The sequence below is a fragment of the Callorhinus ursinus genome, unplaced genomic scaffold (assembly GCF_003265705.2).
Source record: "Callorhinus ursinus isolate GAN/ISIS: 27379988/994484 unplaced genomic scaffold, GSC_fseal_2.0 scaffold49, whole genome shotgun sequence".
NCBI classification, from domain to species: domain Eukaryota; kingdom Metazoa; phylum Chordata; class Mammalia; order Carnivora; family Otariidae; genus Callorhinus; species Callorhinus ursinus.
This window is the reverse complement of record NW_027397111.1, coordinates 9945758-9967384: the sequence shown is the minus strand read 5'-3', so window position 1 is coordinate 9967384 and position 21627 is coordinate 9945758. Positions and strand designations below refer to the sequence as shown.

The 21627-nt window shown below is 39.1% G+C and overlaps 2 protein-coding genes across 2 annotated transcripts; one reads left to right on the top strand and one right to left on the bottom strand.

Annotated features, from left to right (window-relative positions):
* The first annotated feature begins 16945 nt into the window (after positions 1-16945).
* OR10A4 (olfactory receptor family 10 subfamily A member 4) lies at positions 16946-17893 on the top strand. Its single transcript, XM_025848639.2, has one exon. It carries the CDS (start codon positions 16946-16948, stop codon positions 17891-17893), a length of 948 nt encoding a protein of 315 aa, XP_025704424.2.
* A 2337-nt stretch (positions 17894-20230) lies between these two features.
* On the bottom strand, positions 20231-21178 carry OR2D2 (olfactory receptor family 2 subfamily D member 2). Its single transcript, XM_025848516.1, has one exon. The coding sequence runs from the start codon at positions 21176-21178 to the stop codon at positions 20231-20233; it is 948 nt and encodes a 315-aa protein (XP_025704301.1).
* Positions 21179-21627: the final 449 nt, after the last annotated feature.

Below are 21627 nucleotides of genomic sequence, written 5' to 3'. Positions count from 1 at the left end.
ACATTAGGAAGAGTAAGTGTACTGAATGGGGAGCAGTCAGTTTCCTATTTGGGATCATCTGCCTCTCTTCCCATCTCTGTTGGGATGAAACCCAGCTGCTGAAGCTCAGTGCAGGGAAAAAAAGTGCAGAAGTGGATAAGACCTATTGCTGCCACCTGGAAAACTCCTCTGCTCTTTGTAGGCTTATTTTATTTTTATTGGTATTTCAACAATTCTGTGCCAAGTAATTCCAGATATTCACATTCATGTGTCCACATTGTGAACAGTATAAAACTGCTTATAATCCTAATGTGTGAACACATTTAATAACAGGACAAAATCAGTAAAAATCATCATGTCACTTTCTCTTCCCTTTGGCAGATCTGACTCCATTCATCAGATAGAAAACCCTATGACCCCTCCCAATGCATAACTTTCATCACTGTCTTACTTCAGTTCGCATGTCCTTGAAGCAGTTCTTCTAAGCTCACTGGTATGTGTTATGAATATAGGAAAGTGTATTGATAATCCCCATACTTACACCTTTATAATCCCCACAGTCATTTTATTCCTTACTTTATTTTTCCCAGGAAGAATGAGCTGAGCTTCCATGGGCTGTCTCTCTATCCCATATTCAGCTTCTTAAAACTTGTTGAAGTAATATTATAAATTTCTATTATGATTCTGTTTTTTGAAATTTAAATTCAATTAATTAACATATAATGTATTATTAGTTTCAGAGGTAGAGGTCAGTGATTCATCATTCTTATATAATACCTAGTACTCATTACATCACATGCCCTCCTTAATGTCTTGTGATTCTGTTTTCATTGAAGTTTAAAATGGATCTAGCTGGGCGCCTGGGTGGCTCAGTTGGTTAAGCGACTGCCTTCGGCTCAGGTCATGATCCTGGAGTCCCGGGATCGAGTCCCATATCAGGCTCCCTGCTCAGCAGGGAGTCTGCCTCTCCCTCTGACCCTCTTCCCTCTCGTGCTTTCTATCTCTCATTCTCTCTCTCTCTCAAATAAATAAAATCTTAAAATAAAATAAAATAAAATAAAATGGATCTAGCTAACTGCAACATAGCTCTTCTTTAACCACAATATTACTCATCCTTTTTATAATTTCATAGTATTCTGTTTTCTAGTTATACCGTGGTTTACTTAACAAATCTTTTACAATTAAAAATCATGCTGTAAAAAATAGCTTTATATAAACATTTTCACATTTTTACCAGTATATCTGACAGATGGAAATCTAGAAATTGGGAAAAAGGTAAATACATGTATCATGTTGTTATATATTGGAAAATTTCCCTCAAAACTATACCATTTTACACTCCCACCAGCAGTTTACAAGGGTTCTTGTTTCCCCACAGCCACATCAATAACATTTGTCATCAAACATTTGGAATTTTGCTTAGATAATAGGCAAAAAATAACTCAAATTTTAATTTGAAGGAAATAAATTTTGAAGAATATGGAAGAAATATTTGAGTAAATTAGAGAAAATGGTGAATTTAATTCAGACTTCTGAATTAATAGTTTAGGTGATTAGCAGCTAGTGATGTTTGATACTCTATTTTCTCTACTTAACAGGTTCTTTCCATCTTTATTTTAGACAGATCCATCTCATCTTTCAAGGTCCCACTGTGATCCCTCAAGCAGCATAACTTATTCTCTCCTACATGCATCTATTCCGATTTTATCAGCAGATAGGTTAAATCTTGGATATACTCTGCTGTACTTGTTTTTACGTGTTTGTCTTCCCCCAGTGTTCCTGTAACACTTTGAAAATGAAAGCAGCACAAGTATTTCTGTTTTATATGACATGGGCATTCCTGAAAAACTTATGTTCTGAAAAACTCTACACTGGAAATACTATGGAAAAATGGGGTTAGGGCAGACCACTCAGAATATACGCAACTCTGAAGCCAGGGTTTTAACAGAAACACAGCTGGTGCTTGGAGAGACAACATAGACTGCTCAGACATTCAGTTCAGTGATACTAGAGGTTGCCACAGTAGTTATTTAACATGCATAGTAACAATAGGATGAAAATGTCAATGATGTTTTATTTAGTAGAAGGGTATTTGGTGCTGAGATAATGCAGATGATGTGATGCTCTGAACCAGTGGGGCAGCCCTTATATAGTCATGAGAGTCAATGCCACTTTCCAGGAGCCAAAAGCTGCACAAAACAAGAGACGCTCCTCTTTGTGAATGGAGCCTCAAGTACAGGCCTACTTCTAAAATTTTCTTTAGAACAGCTAAAAGATGCCAAGGTCTTATGACATTTACTTCAGTGTTGAAGGTTATCACTTTATCTATTCTGGTTCGCTTTGCCCAATACAAACTTTACATTATAGTGAAATTATTCTCCAATTTTTCAATAGTATATGAAAGATGAATAAATAAATGGGTAATCTGGTTGAGAAGTGGTGGTGACTTGGAATAGAGAATGTAATTTATCAGGTATCAGTAGAAATTAATTCTAAATAATTTTTAGAGGAAGAATTGACAAGATTTGATGGTGGATTGCATGTGAGGAATTACAGTGGTCAAGAGAGAGAATTTGATTCTAAGCCAAGACCAATTCCTGCAGTAGAGTATAGTTGTTCTGAAAGTCTGGAGGAGATCCATAAAAGAAGTGTAAAAGAGATTTTTTCCAGAACAGTCAAGCCTTTTCCTTCATATCCCTGTTATGAATCTCCTTTCAACCTTTATAAACAACTTCCCCAGACTTGCAGTAACTGATCTCGCCTTGGGACCAGTTGCTTTCATTGGGTTATCCCAGAACCAGATATGGAGCCAAGGACTCAAGTGCAAGTGAGTTATTAAGGAGAAACCATTAAATGAGTGGGGGAAATAGAGTAGGAATGGAGAAGAAGCTAAGCAAAAATATAATTTTGGGTGCAATCCCAGACCCAGCCTAATCCAGCAGGGAATTCCAGAGCATAAATAAAGCTTAGTTTGTTCTGCTTCATGTCATAAGAAGTAGGCTTTTGTACTTCCGTTCCAGTCATCCACTGGCTACTGGCAGACTGGGGGGTAGGGAAGGGTGAGAATTAAAACTCCCAGACACCACTTTCTCCTAGGGCCCTGGGGTATTCTTCTGAAGGGCTCACGTACAAGCTACTAGAGGTAAAGCTTACAGAAGCTGACAAAGGATGCTCAGAACTAGTCAAAATGACCAAGGAGGATTGAAGAGAAACTCCAGCAGTGTCTACTACAGTCTGCCCTTCAGAAGTGCTATTCATCATCTGAGTGTTTGGGTCAAGAAAAAACTCCAAAGTCTCTAATCAGAACATTAAAAAATGGTCATTGAAAAAAATTACTACTGAAATGCTAAATCTAGAGCTCAGTTCAACACACAGCAACCTCTCCAAGTTCAACATCTATCCAGCAGTGTGAATTCTGATACATATATTTTTTCCAAATTAGTAGTTTGAATCAAACACACAAATCCAAACTCATCTCCCAAGATAGGCATTGGTCATCAGAAACAATGGAGACAAACACATATGTGTGAAATAAATATTTTCTTATTTAATTCATCATTTTCAAGGCATCTTTATTTTTCACAATAGACTCAGACCCACACATCATTATATACGGCAATGATAGTTCCTTTTACTTCATCTTCCACTTTTACAGAGGCCCCTTTGGGATTGCTGGCACTGAGAAAATAGTTTGTGATGATTAATTTATATTTGAAAGGCTTTTGCCTTAGGCAAAGACATGGCTGAAACTTTGGGATTGCTGCTCATAACTTTTTTAAATTGTAATCCAAGTCCCTACTCAAGTTATGTCCAGGGAAATGGGAAATGGTGGTGCTATTTTTATAGCTACATCATTTTCTCCTAGTTACATATCCATCACAGTTATAATTTCACATTTTTATATGGTTCTTTAATATTTATCTTCCCATTTAAACTATATGTTCCATGAGGACAAGAACAATGTTTATAAAATTTCCTACTGAAACTTCACTGCCTGGTTCATGTTAGGCATCCAAGAATTATTTGTTGAATGAACGAACAAACATTCAAAGTAGACCTTGTGCATTTGCTCATTGGCCATTGGAACCTATAATACAATTTTTCCTCCTCCAAATGCAAGTACTCAGGATTTGAGAAGAGAGAAAGGATGAGAGGAAGAATGGCAGAGAGAAGTCATGTAGCTATTTCCATTCTCACACTACTTTTGGTTGTAATTCCAAGTAAACATGGGAACTAGCATGAATTTATGTTATATACTAACAAAGAGAAAGGTTATCAGGGGGAAGAATAAATAGCTATTCTTTTTTATCCATTGAGTCACCTTTGTTATCACTTTTGTTGGAAATATGGTATACTTCCCTACAGCAAAGTGCAAGATGAACGTGCCATCCTAATTAATTGAAATGGAAAATCTCAGGTCGTATAGGTGAAGGACAATGCAGAAGGTCAGTGTTTTAAATATGGCTTGTACAAAAATTCAAGCACATATTTGCAGGCACTAAGCTAAATACTAAGCAAACAATAATGAAGAAGTCAGATACGGTTACTGCTTTCAGTAAGAAACACACAATAAAATTTCTGTTTCAGAAGCACTATAAGAAATGTTCAGATATGCATTAAAGTCTTTGGATGAAGCCCTAATCAGCTTGGGGAAACTTTATCTCAAAGCATGGACATCATATTACTAACTCAACTTCAATTCTTATTCCAGAAGGATTAGGATTTTAAGACTGTTAGTCAGACTTTCTTCTTTTCATCTTAACCAGGAGTTAATAGCTCCTCAACCAACAGCACCCCCAACCAACTGCTTATGGTTTTCATTAATATTCTCCACTTCGCTTAGACAATGATTAGAGTTCTCCTCTCCATGCCTGGAAACTTCTGAATCCAGGTCAGAAACACTCCCAAAGAACCAGCCCAGTGAGAATCAAAAGTGAGGGGAGATATAAAAGAATACTGGCATGATAAAAATGAAATCACTGTCTTTTAAAGGGATGCCTGCACTCCCATGTTCACTGTAGCATTTTCACAATAGCCAAGACGTGGGAACAAACTAAGTGTCCATTTACAGATGAAAGGATAAAGAAAATGTGGCATTTGTATAGATATATACAATGGGATATTAATCAGCCATAACAAGGAAGGAAATCCTGCCATTTGGAAAACATGGATGGACCTCAAGGGCATTTTGCTAAGTGAAATAAGTCAGACAAAGAAAGAAAACTACTGTATGATCTCACTTATATGTGGAATCTGAAAAAGCCAAACTCAAAGGAAAAGAGAGTAGAATAGTGGTTATCAGGGGTTGGGGTAGGGTGATGTTGGTCAAAGGGTACAAACTCAGTTATAGGACAAATAAGTTGTGGGGATCAAATGTACAGCATAGTGACTATCATTAATATTACTGTATTATATACTCAAAAGTTGCTAAGAGAGTAGATCTTAAATGTTTTCACCACACACATATACAAAAAGGTAATTATGTGAAGTAATGGACATGTTAACTAACTCTATTGTGTTAATCATTTCAATATAAATACATGTATTAAGTCATCACATTATATACCTTAAACTTACACAATGTTATATGTCAGTTTGTCTCAATAAAGCTGAGGGGAAAAAAGAACACTGGCATGCTCTTCTAATCTCTCTCTGGTGCAAACCTTGGAGAATAGACAGACCCTTAAGTTTTTTCCCTTTGCTCTTGTAGCCTCATGAGTGCAGGAAAAGTTGGAGTTGCAGCAAAGATCTTCCTCCATTTATGAGATTTTGCAGAATCTTTATGAATTTTTGCACTCCTGGGAATTCCTCAAAATTCACGCCTGTCAAAAAGTGAACCTACAACCTGACCTGAGGAAGAGGAAGCACTGGGGGAATCACTCTATTATAGTAAACAACAGGGACCAAAATAGTCCTGAGACCCAGCCTGGAATCCTCTGGAGTGATTGACACAGGCCCAGCTCAGAGCTTCTTTGGAATGACTAATGCTGCACAACTCAGGCCTTCTTTATGGGGACTGACTCAGCCACAGCCCCGGATTTACCTGGGGTGTCTGGCACAGCCCTGGACAAAGCTTCTTGGAGAATGTGACATGGCAGAACCCCAGAGCTCACCAGCAATGAGGACTGAGACAAGTAGAACCCAAAGCACCTTTGAAATGATTGGCCCAGACAAAATCCAGGGCTTTTCTGAAATGATTTGCACAGATATAGCCATATTTTAGGACTCCCCCAGAGTTGCTCATTTGGATATAGTCTCAGGGTACTCTAGAGCAGCTGAGAGAGACCAGGCGTGCTCTGGAATGTGATACAAATTTCACTCACAAGAGGTAAGTAAACAGCGAAATGGACAGAGCACAGACTTGAACTCTCTTGTAAAGAGGATGATGGCTTATTATCAAGAAAATGTATCTTCTTTGACATATTTCTAGGAAACAAGAAGGAAGATCAGAGGTCTCAGGTAAAAAACATGGAGTTTTACAAGACTTGACAAATTAAGTAATCTGGGAAAAGATGTAAAACACTGATAATATATGTATTGGGCTTTAGAATGGTCGAAGCATTTGCCCATATATTATCTAATTTCACATGGTTAGGGCATCTATAACAAAAGTCATTTTACAGTTGGGAAAACTATAATTCAGAAAATGTCATGTCAGTAGCTCTGTGTCTCACAGCTAAAAAACAACAACCAGAACTTTAACTCTGAATTTATGACTCTAAAGTCCTTGCTGGTGTAACAATGTGGCCTCAAACTATCATTTATGTGGTAGTTTCACAAGGCTATTTATTGATTTGTTTGTTTGTTTATGAGAGAGAGAGAGGGCAGGGTGAGGAGAGGCAGAGGGAGAAACAGTCTTAAGCAGACTCCCTGCTGAGCAGGGAGCCCGAGGAGGGGCTCAATCCCAGGACCCTGAGATCACGACCTGAGCTGAAACCAAGAGTCAGAAGCTCAACCGACTGTGCCACCCAGGGTCCCCAGTTTCACAAAGTTTTCTCAAGTATGTTATCTAGTTTTCTCTTGTTCAAACAGTGCAGGCTGGCCAGACCACCTCAGCTAAGTTTCTGTGTAACTTCCCCCTTCCATGGGATTCTCTCTCCCTCTGATGGCTGCAAACACAACTACATTTATCCAAGGGTTTGTGCTTGCAAGAGCAGTAGTAAAACAGTAGCTGGATTATACTTCATTGATAACATCCTGACAACCACAACCATGCATGCAGCTACAGGAAGATCGGTTCTTCAGAATGTTGTCCCAGCAACCTCCCCTCCACCATCTCTTCCCTGCTTTGTAGAGGAAAACAGATCAAAACGTAAAAACTGAAGAGAAAGGTGAGAGAAACGGAAGAGAAAGAAAGGAAAAGCTAGATCCAAAGAAGGAAATACAAGGGGTGGTTAGAGAAGGATCAAGACAGATGAAGGAAAATACGAAATTACAACTGTGGGAGGGAGGCCGATGCAAAATCTGGAATCATGCCTTCATATTGTTTCGTGCAGCTGTAGGGCCCTAAGAAGAAACGTGAAGGAGTTGTTTCAGGGGACAGGAGAAAAGTGAAAGCCAAGCAAGTGGGGTTCTGAGCCCCTGCCCCTGCCCTTATTCATCCTCATTGGACTTAAGTGTGGAGATTCTCTGTAGGATGTGGTTTGAAAGAAAAGGGAAGGTCATCTCTGCTTCTTTATACAGACTGACTCAGCCACAGCCCAGGATTAACTTAACTGAGATTTTCTTTGATAATATCTGAACTTTTGGCCTGAGAACCTTTTCTGAGAAACTTTCTAGCCTCTTGTTACATGGTAACCAGGGTCTAAGTAGTATCATCTGGTTGTGTGTCATTAGGAAATTCTCAAAACAGTACATATAACTGTTTATTTATACCCAACTCATGTCTGAAATGATTTAAAGTCACTGATAGAAAACAAAATAGATCACTTTGCTAAATAACCCAAAAAGTAGAAATTAAAAAATTGATGCCAACTCATTTTGGGATACGGCTTAAGTGATGTGTCCCAGAGTCGTGGCTCTGTCCTAGGAAACATTTTGATTAAATATTTGAGGGGAGTGGACATCTGTGGCACAGTGAGTGAGGCAAAGCTTTTAAAATAACTTCTCAGAACATAGCAAAACATTTAAAATAAATATTATTTTGGAAGACCAAACTGAATGTACCACCTATAACACACACACACACACACACACACACACACACACACACACACACATTCAGAGGTCTTAACTGTAAGTTCAACTAGAGATGTTATAGCATCATTAAACTGCTCTAAAAGTAATTAAATCTTAGGCTACATTAATTACCAAGCAGTTAGAGTTAAGTACTCTGTTAGGTGCAAAAATATGATGATGACTGAATAGATTTTCCTCCTGGCATTAACAACTAGATAATATAAATATATGCACACATATGCAGTTGTATAGTGCTCTAATAAAGTTTTACACAAAGCGTTATAAGAGAGTAGAAGAATAATCCTTTCTCTTTTGAGGGAGAGAGAGTGAGTGTGAGTGGGGGGGGCGTCATGGGGGAGGTAGAGAGAGAGGGAAAGAGAGAATCCCAAGCAGGCTCCATGCTGAGCATGGAGCCCAAATCAGGGCTAGATCTCACAACCCTGACATCATGACCTGAACTGAAATCAAGAGTCAGACACTCAACTGACTAAGCCACCCAGGTGCTCCAAGAATAATCCCTTGATTACGCCAAGGGAGCACAGGGAAACTTCACAAAGAAAATGATGTTTCAGCTGAGACTTGCAAGATGAGAAGAAATTATACATAACTGCAGGAAGATGTTTCCAAAAGCAGAGAGCCATATGCACAAGTACAAGGAGGAGTGAGAGAGCATGATGTATGCACAGAACAGAAAGTACTTTTGTGCAACCAGAGCATCAGCTGTGTAGGGAAACATACAGCTGAAACTGGAAAAATAAAGCAGATACCAGAGAAAAAGGCCTTGTTAAAGGGTTTGTACTTATCCCAGGGACAGTAGGCCGTGATTGAAAGAAATTAAGCAGATGAGTAACTTAACTGGAGTTGCTATCAGATCACACACAAGTCAAGGATGGTTTGAAGAGAACCAGAATCAGGTTCCTGCAATATTACAGGCCAGAGAAAATAAGAGCCAGAATCTACAGGCAATTGTGGTGGGGATGTAGAAGATGACACTGAATTGGTGTTTAGGAGGAAAAAATAATCAAGTTTGGGAGATGAATTCAAGGATTTTTGTCCCAATTCCTGGGTCATGCAGCCGGGTGTGTCATTTCCTGAAATGAGGTAGATAAAAGGAGGTAGGGGTAGGGGAAGGTGATGAGTGTAATTTAGAACCCTTATCACTCTTTAAATCTGTGTAAGTTGTATGAGGCTGTATCATTGATGTATGTAATCTAAGTTCCTTCCGAATGGGGCTCACTGTGCCTACATTCTGTCTATACAAATATTTCCATGATCATTTTCCACATTTTGTTCATTGTCCATTCACGTATTCAATAACAATTTATTGGGCCTCTACCTTGCTAGGAATTGGGATGAGAAGTTGAATAACACAATTTGTACCATCAAGTAGTATGCCATCTAGAGTATGAAGATGGAGATATAAATTAACTATTAGTCTAGGATTAGGATTATGAAAGTAGTATTCCAGCTCTACAGCGTTGCTAATACCTTTCTGATGTTCTCTAGAAATTGTCTTGCTTTTTGCTCTATTATTACCATCCTATGCCCAAAACTCCTGCTTTCCCTCACCTGTGAGCTTAGACTCATATCTATTCTCAGAGTGGATGAATCACCTGATGGGTAAAGCCATGACTCAGAGTCGGACTGCCCAGGAGGCATGTTCTGATACCAACACTTGCTGGCTGTCTAACCTTGGAAACATCATTCAACTTTTATGTGTCTCTTCAGCTGTAAAGTGGGCCTAATAAAAATCCCCATATCTTCAGTTTGTTGTAAGACTTAACATAATGCATGCAAAACAGAATAGTGTCTGGCATTTATCTGGTGCTCACTAAATGTTAACTCTTATTTGAAAATTGACAAAGTATCAAAGTATTCATTAAAAAAAAGCAATGCCAAGGTTGAGTTTTTTTTTAAATGAATAGGAATCAGCAAAAATTTTAAAATAACATTTTCTCACTGTTTTTGCTCTTTACCTCCCTCCTTTTAACACCCTGACTAAATGTCCTGCATCTGCTGAGTACTTTACTCAAACATCACCTGCTCAGGGAAGCCTTCTCTGACACTCCCCACACCCCAAATGCTTATTTCCTTCTCCACTGTTTTATTCTTCCCCACTGTTCTTACCACCACCTAACATATTATACATCCTATTTACATAATTTGCATATAATCTCTTTTCTCTGCTAGAAGGTGAGGGCAGAGATTTTTTTTTAATTTTCTTATTATGTTATTCACCATACAGTACTTCATTAGTTTTTGATGTAGTGTTCCATGATTCATTACTTGCATATAACACCCAGTGCTCATTGCAATACCTGCCCTCCTTAATATCCATCCCTGGGCTACCCCATCCCCCGAACCTCCTCCCCTCTGAAACTCTCAGTTTGTTTCTCTGAGTCCATAGTCTCTCAGGGTTCATCTCTCCCTCTGATTCCCCTCCTTCAGTTTTCACTTCCTTCTCGTAATGTCCTCCATGCTATTCCATATGTTCCACAAATAAGTGAAGCCATATGATAATTGACTTTCTCTGCTTGACTTATTTCACTTAGCATAATCTCCTCCAGTTCCATCCATGTTGATGCAAATGGTGGGTATTCATCTTTCTGATGGCTGAGTAATATTCCATTGTGTTTATGGACCACATCATCTTTATCCATTCATCTGTTGAAGGGGGTCTCAGCTCTTTCCACAGTTTGGCTATTGCGGACATTGCTGCTATGAACATCGGGGAACATGTGGCCCTTCTATTCACTGCATCTGTATCTTTGGGGTAAATACCCAGTAGTGCAATTGCTGGGTCATAGTGTAGCTCTATTTTTATTTTATTTTATTTTTTGATTTCATTTATTTATTTGAGAAAGAGAGAATGAGAGACAGAGAGCACGAGAGGGAAGAGGGTCAGAGGGAGAAGCAGACTCACCGCTAAGCAGGGAGCCCAATGTGGGACTCGATCCCAGAACTCCAGGATCATGACCTGAGCCGAAGGCAGTCGCTCAACTAACTGAGCCACCCAGGTGCCCAGTGTAGCTCTATTTTTAATTTTTTGAGGAACCTCTACACTGTTTTCCAAAGTGGCTGTACCAACTTGCATTCCCACCAACAGTGTAAGAGAGTTCCCCTTTCTCCACAACCTCTCCAACATTTGTTGTTTCCTGCCTTGTCCATTTTTGCCATTCTAACTGGTTTAAGGTGGTATCTTGATGTGGTTTTGATTTGAATTTCCCTGATGGCTAGTGATGTTGAACATTTTTTCTTGTGTCTGTTAGCCATTTGTATATCTTCTTTGGAGAAGTCTCTGTTCATGTCTTCTGACCATTTTTTGACTTGGTTATTTGTTTTTTGCATGTTGAGTTTGAGAAGTTCTTTATAGCTCTTGGATACCAGCCCTTTATCTATAATGTCATTTGCAAATATCTTCTCCCATTCTGTCGGTTGCTCTTTGTTTTGTTGACTGTTTCTTTTGCTGTGCAGAAGCTTTTTATCTTGATGAAGTCCCAGAAGTTCATTTTTGCTTTTGTTTTCCTTGCCTGTGGAGACATGTCATGAAAGAAGTTGCTGTGGCTGATGTCGAATAGGTTACTGCCTATGTTCTCCTCTAGGATTTTGAAAGATTCCTGTCTCACATTGTCTTTCATCCATTTTGAGTTTATCTTTGTGTATGGTGTAAGGGAATGGCTGAGTTTCACTCTTCTGTATATAGCTGTCCAATTTTCCCAACACCATTTATTGAAGAGACTGTCTTTTTTCCATTGCATATTTTTTCCTGATTTCTCGAAGATTATTTGACCATAGAGTTCAGGGTCCAAATCTGGGCTCTCTATTCTGTTCCATTGATCTATGTTTCTGTTTTTGTGCCAGTACCATGCTATCTTAGTGGTCACAGCTTTGTAATATCGCTTGAAATCAGACAACGTGATGCCCAGCTTTGTTTTTCTTTTTCAACATTTCCGTGGTGATTCGCGTTCTTTTCTGGTTCCATACAAATTTTAGGATTGTTTGTTCCAGCACTTTGAAAAATGCCTTTGGAATTTTGATTGGGATGCCATTGAAGGTATAGATTGCTCTGGGCAACATAGATATTTAACAATGTTTATTCTTCTAATCCATGAGCATGGAATGTTTTTTCATCTTTTTGTGTCTTCTTCAATTTCTTTTATAAGTGTTCTGTAGTTTCTAGAGTATAGATCCTTTACCTCTTCGGTTAGGTTTATTCCTAGGTATCATGGTTTTTGGTACTATTGTAAATGGAATCAATTCCCTAATTTCTCTTTCTACAGTTACATTGTTAGTGTATAGAAAAGCAACTGGTTTCTGTGTATTGATTTTGTATCCTGCCACATTACTGAATTGCTTTATGAGTTCTAGTAATTTGGGGGTGGAGTCTTTTGGGTTTTCCACATAAATTATGTCATCTGTGAAGAGAGAGAGTTTGACTTCTTCTTTGCCAATTTGAATACCTTTTCTTTTTGTTGTCTGATTGCTGTTGCTAGGACTTCAATTATTTGTTCAACAGTAATGGCGAGAGTGGACATCCTTGTCATGTTCCTGATCTTAAAAGAAAAGCTCTCAGGTTTTCTCCACTGAAAATGATATTCACTGTGGGCTTTTCATAGATGTTTTTTATGAAATTGAGGAATGTTCCCTCTATCCCTACACTCTGAAGAGTTTTAATCAGGAAAGGATGCTGTATTTTGAAAAGTGCTTTTTTCTGCATCATTTGAGAGGATCATATGGTTCTTGTCTCTTTTATTAATGTGTTTTATCACACTGATTGATTTGTGAATGTTGAACCCCCCTTGCATCCCAGGAGTAAATCCCACCTGGTCATGATGGATAATCCTTTTAATGTATTGTTGAATCCTATCGGCTAGGCTCTTGTTGAGATTTTTGGCATCCATTTATCAGGGATATTGATATGTAATTCTCCTTTTTAATGGGGTCTTTGCCTGGTTTGGGGATCAAGGTAATGCTGGCCTTATAGAACGAGTTTGGAAGTTTTCCTTCTGTTTCTATTATTTGAAAGAGCTTCAGGAAAATAGGTATTATTTCTTCTTTAAATTTTTAGTAGAATTCACCTGGGAATCCATTAGGTCCTGGACTCTTGTTTTTTGGGAGGTTTTTGATCACTGCTTCAATTTCGTTACTGGCTATTGGTCTATTCAGATTGTCAATTTCTTCCTGTTTCAGTCTTGGTAGTTTACAGGTTTCCCAGAAGGCATCCATTTCTTCCAAGTTGCTTAATTTATTGGCATATAGTTGCTGGATAATAATTTCTCATAATTGTTTCTATTTCCTTGGTGTTAGTCATGATCTCTCCCCTCTCATTCATAATTTTATTAATTTGGGTCCTTTTTCTTTTCTTTTGATAAGTCTGGCCAGAGGTTTATTGATCTTATTAATTCTTTCAAAGAGCCAGCTTCTAGTTTCATTGATCTGCTCTACTGTTTTCTGGTTTCTATGTCATTGATCTCTGCTCTAATCTTTATTATTTCTCTTCTCCTGCTTATTTTAGGTTTTATTTGTTTTCTTTCTCCAGTTCCTTTAGGTGTAAGGTTAGCTTGTGCATTTGGGATTTTTCTACTTTTTTCAGTGAGGCTTAGATGGCTATGTATTTCCCCCTTAGGACTGCCTTTGCAGTATCCTATAGGTTTTGGATCAATGTGTTTTCATTCTCATTGGTTTCCATGAATAATTTAAGTTCTTCTTTAATTTCCTGGTTGACCCAAACATTCTTGAGCAGAGTGGTCTTTAGCTTCCAAGTGTTTGAATTCCTTCCAGATTTTTCTTGTGATTGAGTTCCAGTTTCAAAGCATTGTGGTCTGAGAGTATGCAGGGAATAATCTCAGTCTTTTGGTATTGGGTGAGACCTGATTTGATGTGGTCTATTCTGGAGAAAGTTCCATGTGCATTGGAGAAGAATGAGTATTCTGTTGTTCTGGGATGGAATGTTCTGTATATAACTATGAAGTCCATCTGGTCTAGTGTGTCATTCAAAGCTCTTGTTTCTTTGTTGATCTTCTGCTTAGGTCTTTCAAAGATCTATCTATTGCTGAGAGTGGAGTATTGAGGTCTCCTACTATTAAAGTATTATTATCAATATGTTTCTTTATTTTGGTTAACAGTTTGCTTATATAGCTGACTGCTCCCATGTTGGGGGTAGATATTTACAATTTTTAGATCTTCTTGTTGGATAGACCCTTTAAGAATGATATAGTGTCCCTCTGTATCTCTTACTATAGTCTTTAGCTTAAAATCTAATTTGTCTGATATGAGAATTGCTACCCCAGCTTTCTTTTGAGATCTGTTGGCATGAAAAATGGTTCTCCATCCCCTCACTTTCAGTCTGGATGTATCTTTAGGTTCAAAATGAGTCTCTTGTAGACAGCATATGGTTGGGTCCTGTCTTTTTATCCAATCTGCAACCCTGTGCCATTTCATGGGAGCATTTAGGCTGTTCACATTGGGAGTGATTATTGAAAGATATGATTTTTTTAAAAAATTTTATTTATTTATTTGACAGAGAGAGAGAGAGACAGCAAGAGAGGGAACACAAGCAGGGGGAGTGGAAGAGGGAGAAGCAGGCTTCCCGCCGAGCAGGGAGCCCGATGTAGGGCTCGATCCCAGGACCCTGGGATCATGACCTGAGCCAAAGGCAGACACTTAACAACTGAGCCACCCAGGTGCCCCAAAAGATATGATTTTATTGTCATCATGTTGCCTGTGAAATTCTTGTTTCTATAGATTGTCTCTGTAAATTTCTGTTCTATATTACTCTTGAGGTCTTTCTTCTTTTATAGAACCCCCCCCCTTAATATTTCTTGCAGGGCCGGCTCGGTGGTCACATATTCCTTCGGTTTCTGCTGGTCTTGGAAGCTCCTTTTCTCTCCGTACATTCTGAATGACAGTCTTGCTGGATAAAGTATCCTTGGCTGCATGTTCTTCTCATTTAGTACCCTGAATTTGTCTTGCCAGCCCTTTCTGGCTTGCCAGGTCTCTGTGGACAGGTCTGACATTATCTGATGTTCCTCTCTCTGTATGTAAGAAATCTCTTCCCCCTAGCTGCTTTCAGGATTATATCCTTGGATCTAAGATTTGTAAGTTGTACTATTATATGTCATGGCATTGGTCTGTTCTCATTGATCTTGGAAGGGGTCCTCTAGGGCAGAGATTTTTGTTCATTTTATTTACAGATATATTATCTTCAGTATCTAGAACAGTGTCTGGAACACAGAAGATAATCAATATTAATAAATTATGCTTTTCTTCTAGCGAATGAAAAGTAGGGACTATAGTGAGTTTGGGAAATAGGTTAGACAAGAAGTAGATTTTGAAAGCTAGATCTAGCATTATATCATAATAACTATAATGGTTAGCATTTATGGTTAGCATGTGTTATGTACCAGTCACCATGCAAGTGCTTTAGATACATTCCTTCATGTAAGTTTATAATCATCAGAATTTCAGGGTCCCAATTTTCAAGTTTAGTTACTGATGTATTGATTAAAACTTCTGCTTCTTTCTCACAGGATTTAATATTATTAGTCTGTTTTTTGAGTTGGTCTTTATTAAGATGTAACACTTGAGCTCATATTTCTTGAAAGTCAAGACACAAGGCAAACAACAAAAGCTGATTAAGCAGTTTATATATAGTACATCTGGATTCTTTCTATGGTCTGACACTATCTTGAGCCTGTGTTCCCTTTTCTGATCACATACAGCCACATCAAGTATATTTAACCCAGGAATCAAAATAAAGCACAGTCTCTATATTCCATGTCTCCTTGTATAAACTGCCATATTCTGAGTGTGGAAATGAAGAAATACTCTAATATATTGAAGATTCCTCCAGTATACTGAAATCATTATGAGTGTGGGCTGATTGAGATTAAGACACATTCAGGTCTCCTCCTTGTGGATCATTGGTAACTGCTGGTTCACTTTCCTTGACTTTGTCTTTCCTACTCTCATTTTGCAGAAAATATACCCTGGATGACCTCACCACCTTTCATTGTGCATTAAGACCCCTCTCTTCAGAAATTCTTGGCTTGGCTTCTTTTTGAGTACCACTGATGTTGAAGAAAGATAGGGTAGAAGCCCCAAAGGGAAGCTGTGATTTTGAATTTCTCTATAGAGCAAAGAAAAATCAAGGAATGTATAGATATATATGGTGTGCCTCAGTTCAGTCTGAATACAGGTTAGGATTCTTCCAAAATATCGTGAATCTAAAGAACAGACTTATTTTTTTACATTGTGGAAGGTACAGCTTTTTAAAAAAAATTTTATTTTATTATGTTAGTCACCATACAATACATAATTAGTTTTTGATGTAGTGATCCACGATTCATTGTTTTTGTATAACACCCAGTGCTCCATGTAGTATGTGCCCTCCTTAATACCCATCACTGGGCTAACCCATCCCCCCAACCCCCTCCCCTCTAAAACCCTCAGTTTGTTTCTCAGAGTCCATAGTCTCTCATGGTTCAACTCTCTCTCCAATGCCCCCCCCTTCATTTTTCCCTTCCTTCCCCTCATGTCCTCCATGCTATTCCTTATGTTCCACAAATAAGTGAAACCGTATGATAATTGACTTTCTCTGCTTGACTTATTTCACTTAGCATTATCTCCTCCAGAAGGTACAGCTTTTGATTTGAACCACTATAACAAGAGAGGTGGAGAATGAGGCCACAGGAGATTTTCTTTTTAAGGGTATAATAGAGGTCTAAATAACATATGGAGACTTCTAACTTCTGAAGCATGAATTCCCAATGAAATCCTAGGCAGAAGAATGACGTGGGAAAACTGGACAATTGTCAGTGAGTTCATTCTTGTGAGCTTTTCAACCTTGTCCTCTGAGCTACAAGCTCTACTGTTTCTCCTTTTTTTGACTATTTACCTGGTTACCCTAATGGGCAATGTTCTCATCATCCTGGTCACTACAGCTGACTCTTCTCTACAAAATCCTATGTACTTCTTCCTCAGGAACTTGTCCTTCTTGGAGATAGGCTTCAACTTGGTCATTGTGCCCAAGATGCTGGGGACTCTGATAATCCAAGACACAACCATCTCCTTCTTTGGCTATGCCACTCAGATGTATTTCTTCTTCTTATTTGGGGCTGCTGAGTGCTGCCTCCTGGCCACAATAGCATATGACCGCTATGTGGCCATCTGTGATCCTTTGCAGTACCCAGTCATTATGAGCCACAGGGCCTGTGCCCAGCTAGCAGCTGCCTGCTGGTTCTCAGCGTTTCCAGTGGCTGTCGTGCAAACCACATGGATTTTCAGCTTCCCTTTTTGTGGCCCCAACAGAGTGAACCACTTTTTCTGTGACAGCCCCCCTGTCATTGCCCTGGTGTGTGCTGATACCTCACTGTTTGAACTGAAGGCTCTGACAGCCACTGTCTTATTCATTCTCTTCCCTTTCTTGCTGATCCTGGGGTCTTATGTCTGGATCCTCTCCACTATATTCAGGATGCCTTCAGCTGAGGGGAAACACAAGGCCTTCTCCACCTCCTCCTCCCACCTCCTGGTTGTCTCCCTCTTCTATAGCACTGCCATCCTCACATACTTCCGACCCCGATCCAGCACCTCTCTTGAGAGCAAGAAACTGCTATCTCTCTCCTACACAGTGGCGACTCCCATGTTGAACCCTATCACCTATAGCTTAAGGAATAGTGAAGTGAAGGCTGCACTGAGGCGAGTCATCCACAGGACCCTGGGCCCTCAGAGACTATGACTGACTGAGATGCAAACCAAAGGGGTAGAATGCAAGGACAAGGGGAAGAAAAAAGAACTGCTCAAATGGGTTTTGGTCCCTACTCATTCTAAGAGCCATGATATACATCCTAGGATTTGGGACTTCACAAGTATCTGTTTCTGAATGAAAGAACATGAGTGATGAAGGAGAACTTCTGTAGGCCCAGGATTCTGTAGGACTGTGGGACCAACATATCTGAGAATGCTGCTAGTTTACACAGATTGGGAGCTAATGTGAAGGTTGACAATTGTAGTGACAATACTACAATTTGCCATTCTTTACTTGTTTTAACTTTTCTTAAACTTCTTCATCCATTTTTTTATAATCTCCTGCTTTACATTTTCTGTTTGTCCAAAAATTCTCCCTGCAACTTTCAAGGATCTTTTTGCTTACAAGATAAACTTATGACAATGGTGATAAGAAATAGTAGAGTTTTGTGTCATTCTTTCACTCATTTTTTTGAACTCACAATTTCAATACATTTTTATTCAGCATTCAGCATGTGTCAAACCCTGTTTAGGCCCGGGAGACACAGTGCCGAATAAAATAGACAAACTTCTTACCTTGTGGAATTTTGTTCTAGTGAGAAAGAAAATAATAAAACAATACTTAAAAACTTCCACTGGCCTATTAAGTACCCATGTGCTACTAGGCTAGCAAATGAAAACTTCTTCCTCTGCTACCATAATTGGTCTGTGCCTCATCTGGAGAAAGACTACTCCACACAGACACTGCCTCAATCTCAAATTATTCACGTTGGATATGAGAATTGTTTGATGGAAAGGGTCTTAGGCATCCCAATTTAAGTGGACAAAATTCTAGGAAACTGCTGTGAATAACCCAAAGATTCTTTGTTAACTAGATTTTTATGTAATCATATTGGGGTTAGATGAAATCAACTGTCCTTCTTAAACTTGCCTAGCACTCAACCAGTGTAGCGCCCATCTTTATGATTTTGTCCAGTGAATGAAGGCCAACTGTGGATACTTGAAAAATAGCAAACTTGGGGTGTGGACACCATAGATGTGTGTAAATTATTCATAAGAATTTATTGATAATTAACAGAATAAAAAAGCATTTACTGCATAGGCATGTCCTCTCCACAAACTATAAATAGCTCTAATTCTGTGTGCCATGGAGGTACCAGGACCAGTTCAATCTCCCACACAGTGTAACCTTCACCTTTCATGTAGCAGGGACTCTAGAAAGCACATTTTGAATTATCACTATAAGACTTTGCAAATGAAAAGGTAGATCCTGGGGTTCTGTTTGATGATAGCAATCACACAACTAAGTAGATTGGCACCATTACACATTTATAATCTCCAATTTTAGACAAACTTTAATCATTCCTTCACATGTATTTTACTTGTTCTTTTATGGTAGGCAGAATAATGGTCCCCCAAGATGTCCATGTACTAAACCCCAGAACCTATAAACATGTTACTTAACCAGGAAAAGGACTTTGTAGACAGAATTTTCAGATGGGGAGGTTATTCTAGATTTTATTTGGAATACAGTAACAAGATATCAGAAGGTAAGTAGAGAATGAGCTTGAAATATTTATTCCCGTGGCTTTCCCACCTCCATACACCTAAGTCCACAACTCCTGTCTCATGGCTTTCTATATACAGCTACCCTCTCTAAGTCCAGGTTGTCCTTCAGGCCCAGGGTTGGTACCAGCTTCTTCCTCATTCTTGCTAGCCTTCCAATGTCACTATTTCTTGTTAGTTTCCAAAATCCTGTCTTTACCTTTATCTGAGATATAAAATATCCATGTCCCTAATAAGAGTGTGAGAAGGACAGCAGAACTCATATATTCTCTTCATTGTACCCATGCTCTTCACACCCACTTCAAACACACATACAGACACATGTGCCGGCACACATACATCTAGCACCTAGCTCATAGTAAGTGAATAAATAATGCTTGTTAATATATAGATTATGTGATGATGCAAAGAGATTCAGAAATGCCAAAGAAAAAAGAATTGGAGTAGGATCTGGGATAGATTAATAGTAATATAAAACATGGGGGGAAAAAAAGATGGATTTTAGAGGTTCCAGTGTTCATAAAGTGTGAATGTATTTTGCAGGATTTCCTAACTCTCAGATGCCAAAAAAAACAAGAAAGAACCAGACCTTCCTTCTATTGGTCTGTGAATTACTGTCTTTCTTTTACAAAGAAAGTGCTTGATGAAGGATGGAGGGTAGGTCCACAACAAGGCCCAAGGATAAGAATCTTACAATATTCCAATCTTGCTAAGGCAACTACTCCATAAGTCTTACAGGCAGGGAGCCAAGAGGTTCTCACAGTCAGTGGCAGATTTCAAGCCTGCATGGGAAATTCCTTGTGGCTACTTTCTTCAGAGCTCCCTTCACATCCTTGTTCCTCAGGCTGTAGATGAGGGGATTAAGCATGGGTGTCACCATTGCATAAAACACAGACACCAGTTTTTCCTGTTCTTTGGAAGACTTTGGTGTCATGTAGGTGACAATTGCTGATCCATAAAAAAGGATGACCACCAGGAGGTGGGTGCCACAGGTAGAGAATGCCTTGAGCCTCCCCACAGCTGACTTCATCCTGATCACAGTTACTATGATGTGGCTATAGGACACCAGAATTAGGGAAACAGGTATGAGGAGAATCATGACACCCATGAGGAAAATGGTCATCTCTGAAGTGCGGGTGTCTGTGGATGCCAGGATCAACAGTGCAGGGGCTTCACAAAAGAAATGAGCAATACTATTGCTGCCTCGGTAGGGTAGCCTTAGTGTAAAAGTGGTATCCACCACAGACACCAGAATGCCGCTGGTCCATGATCCTGCAGCCAGCTGGGCACACACCCTCCAAGTCATGATGCTAGGGTAATGCAAGGGGTTGCAGATGGCCACATACCGATCATAGGACATCACAGCCAGAAAGGCACACTGTGTACATCCAAAAATGAGGAAGAGTATAAGCTGAGCTGCACAACGTGTGAATGAAATGAACTTCTTCTTGGATAGCAGGTGGACTAGGGCCTGAGGAACAATGTTGGTAGAAAAACAGAGGTCAGCCAGAGATAAGTTGCAGAGGAAAAAATACATGGGTGTGTGAAGCTGGGAGTCACCCTGAACAAGGCACATGAGAAGCAGATTTGCAAGCACAGTGACCAGGTAGATGCCCAGGAATAAAACGAATAGCAGTTTCTTGGTGTGGGGGTCATCAGAGAGTCCCAGAAGGAGGAATTCCATCACCTGTGTCTGATTTGTTTGTCTCATAGTTTGTCTCTTTTTTTCAATAAGAAGTCACCTCATGCTAAACATCGGTCCATATCACCTGTAAGATTATATAAATCAGATTTGGAGGGCTTTGGAATTGCCCTCAATCACTACCAACCATTCCAAGAATCCCCTTTATGTAGAAGAGGATCATGATGCTTTAGTTGGAACATTTTCAGTGTTGGAAAACTTAATACTTTAAGGATGGGTGCATTCATTTTTAGTGTCATCTGCAAATGTAGAGTAGATCAAAAGAATCATCTTCTTTATTTGGAATATGAAACATCTAATAATAAAAAAGATTCAATTAATCTATAAAGTATTGGCATTTAATTTCATTTTATTATCAACCAAAACCCTTGAGTCTTATGCTGCTATTGCCACACCTCCCCTGTCTTATGATGGTATAGTTGTTGTTTTTTTAATTCTTTGGGGATATGACTGTTGTT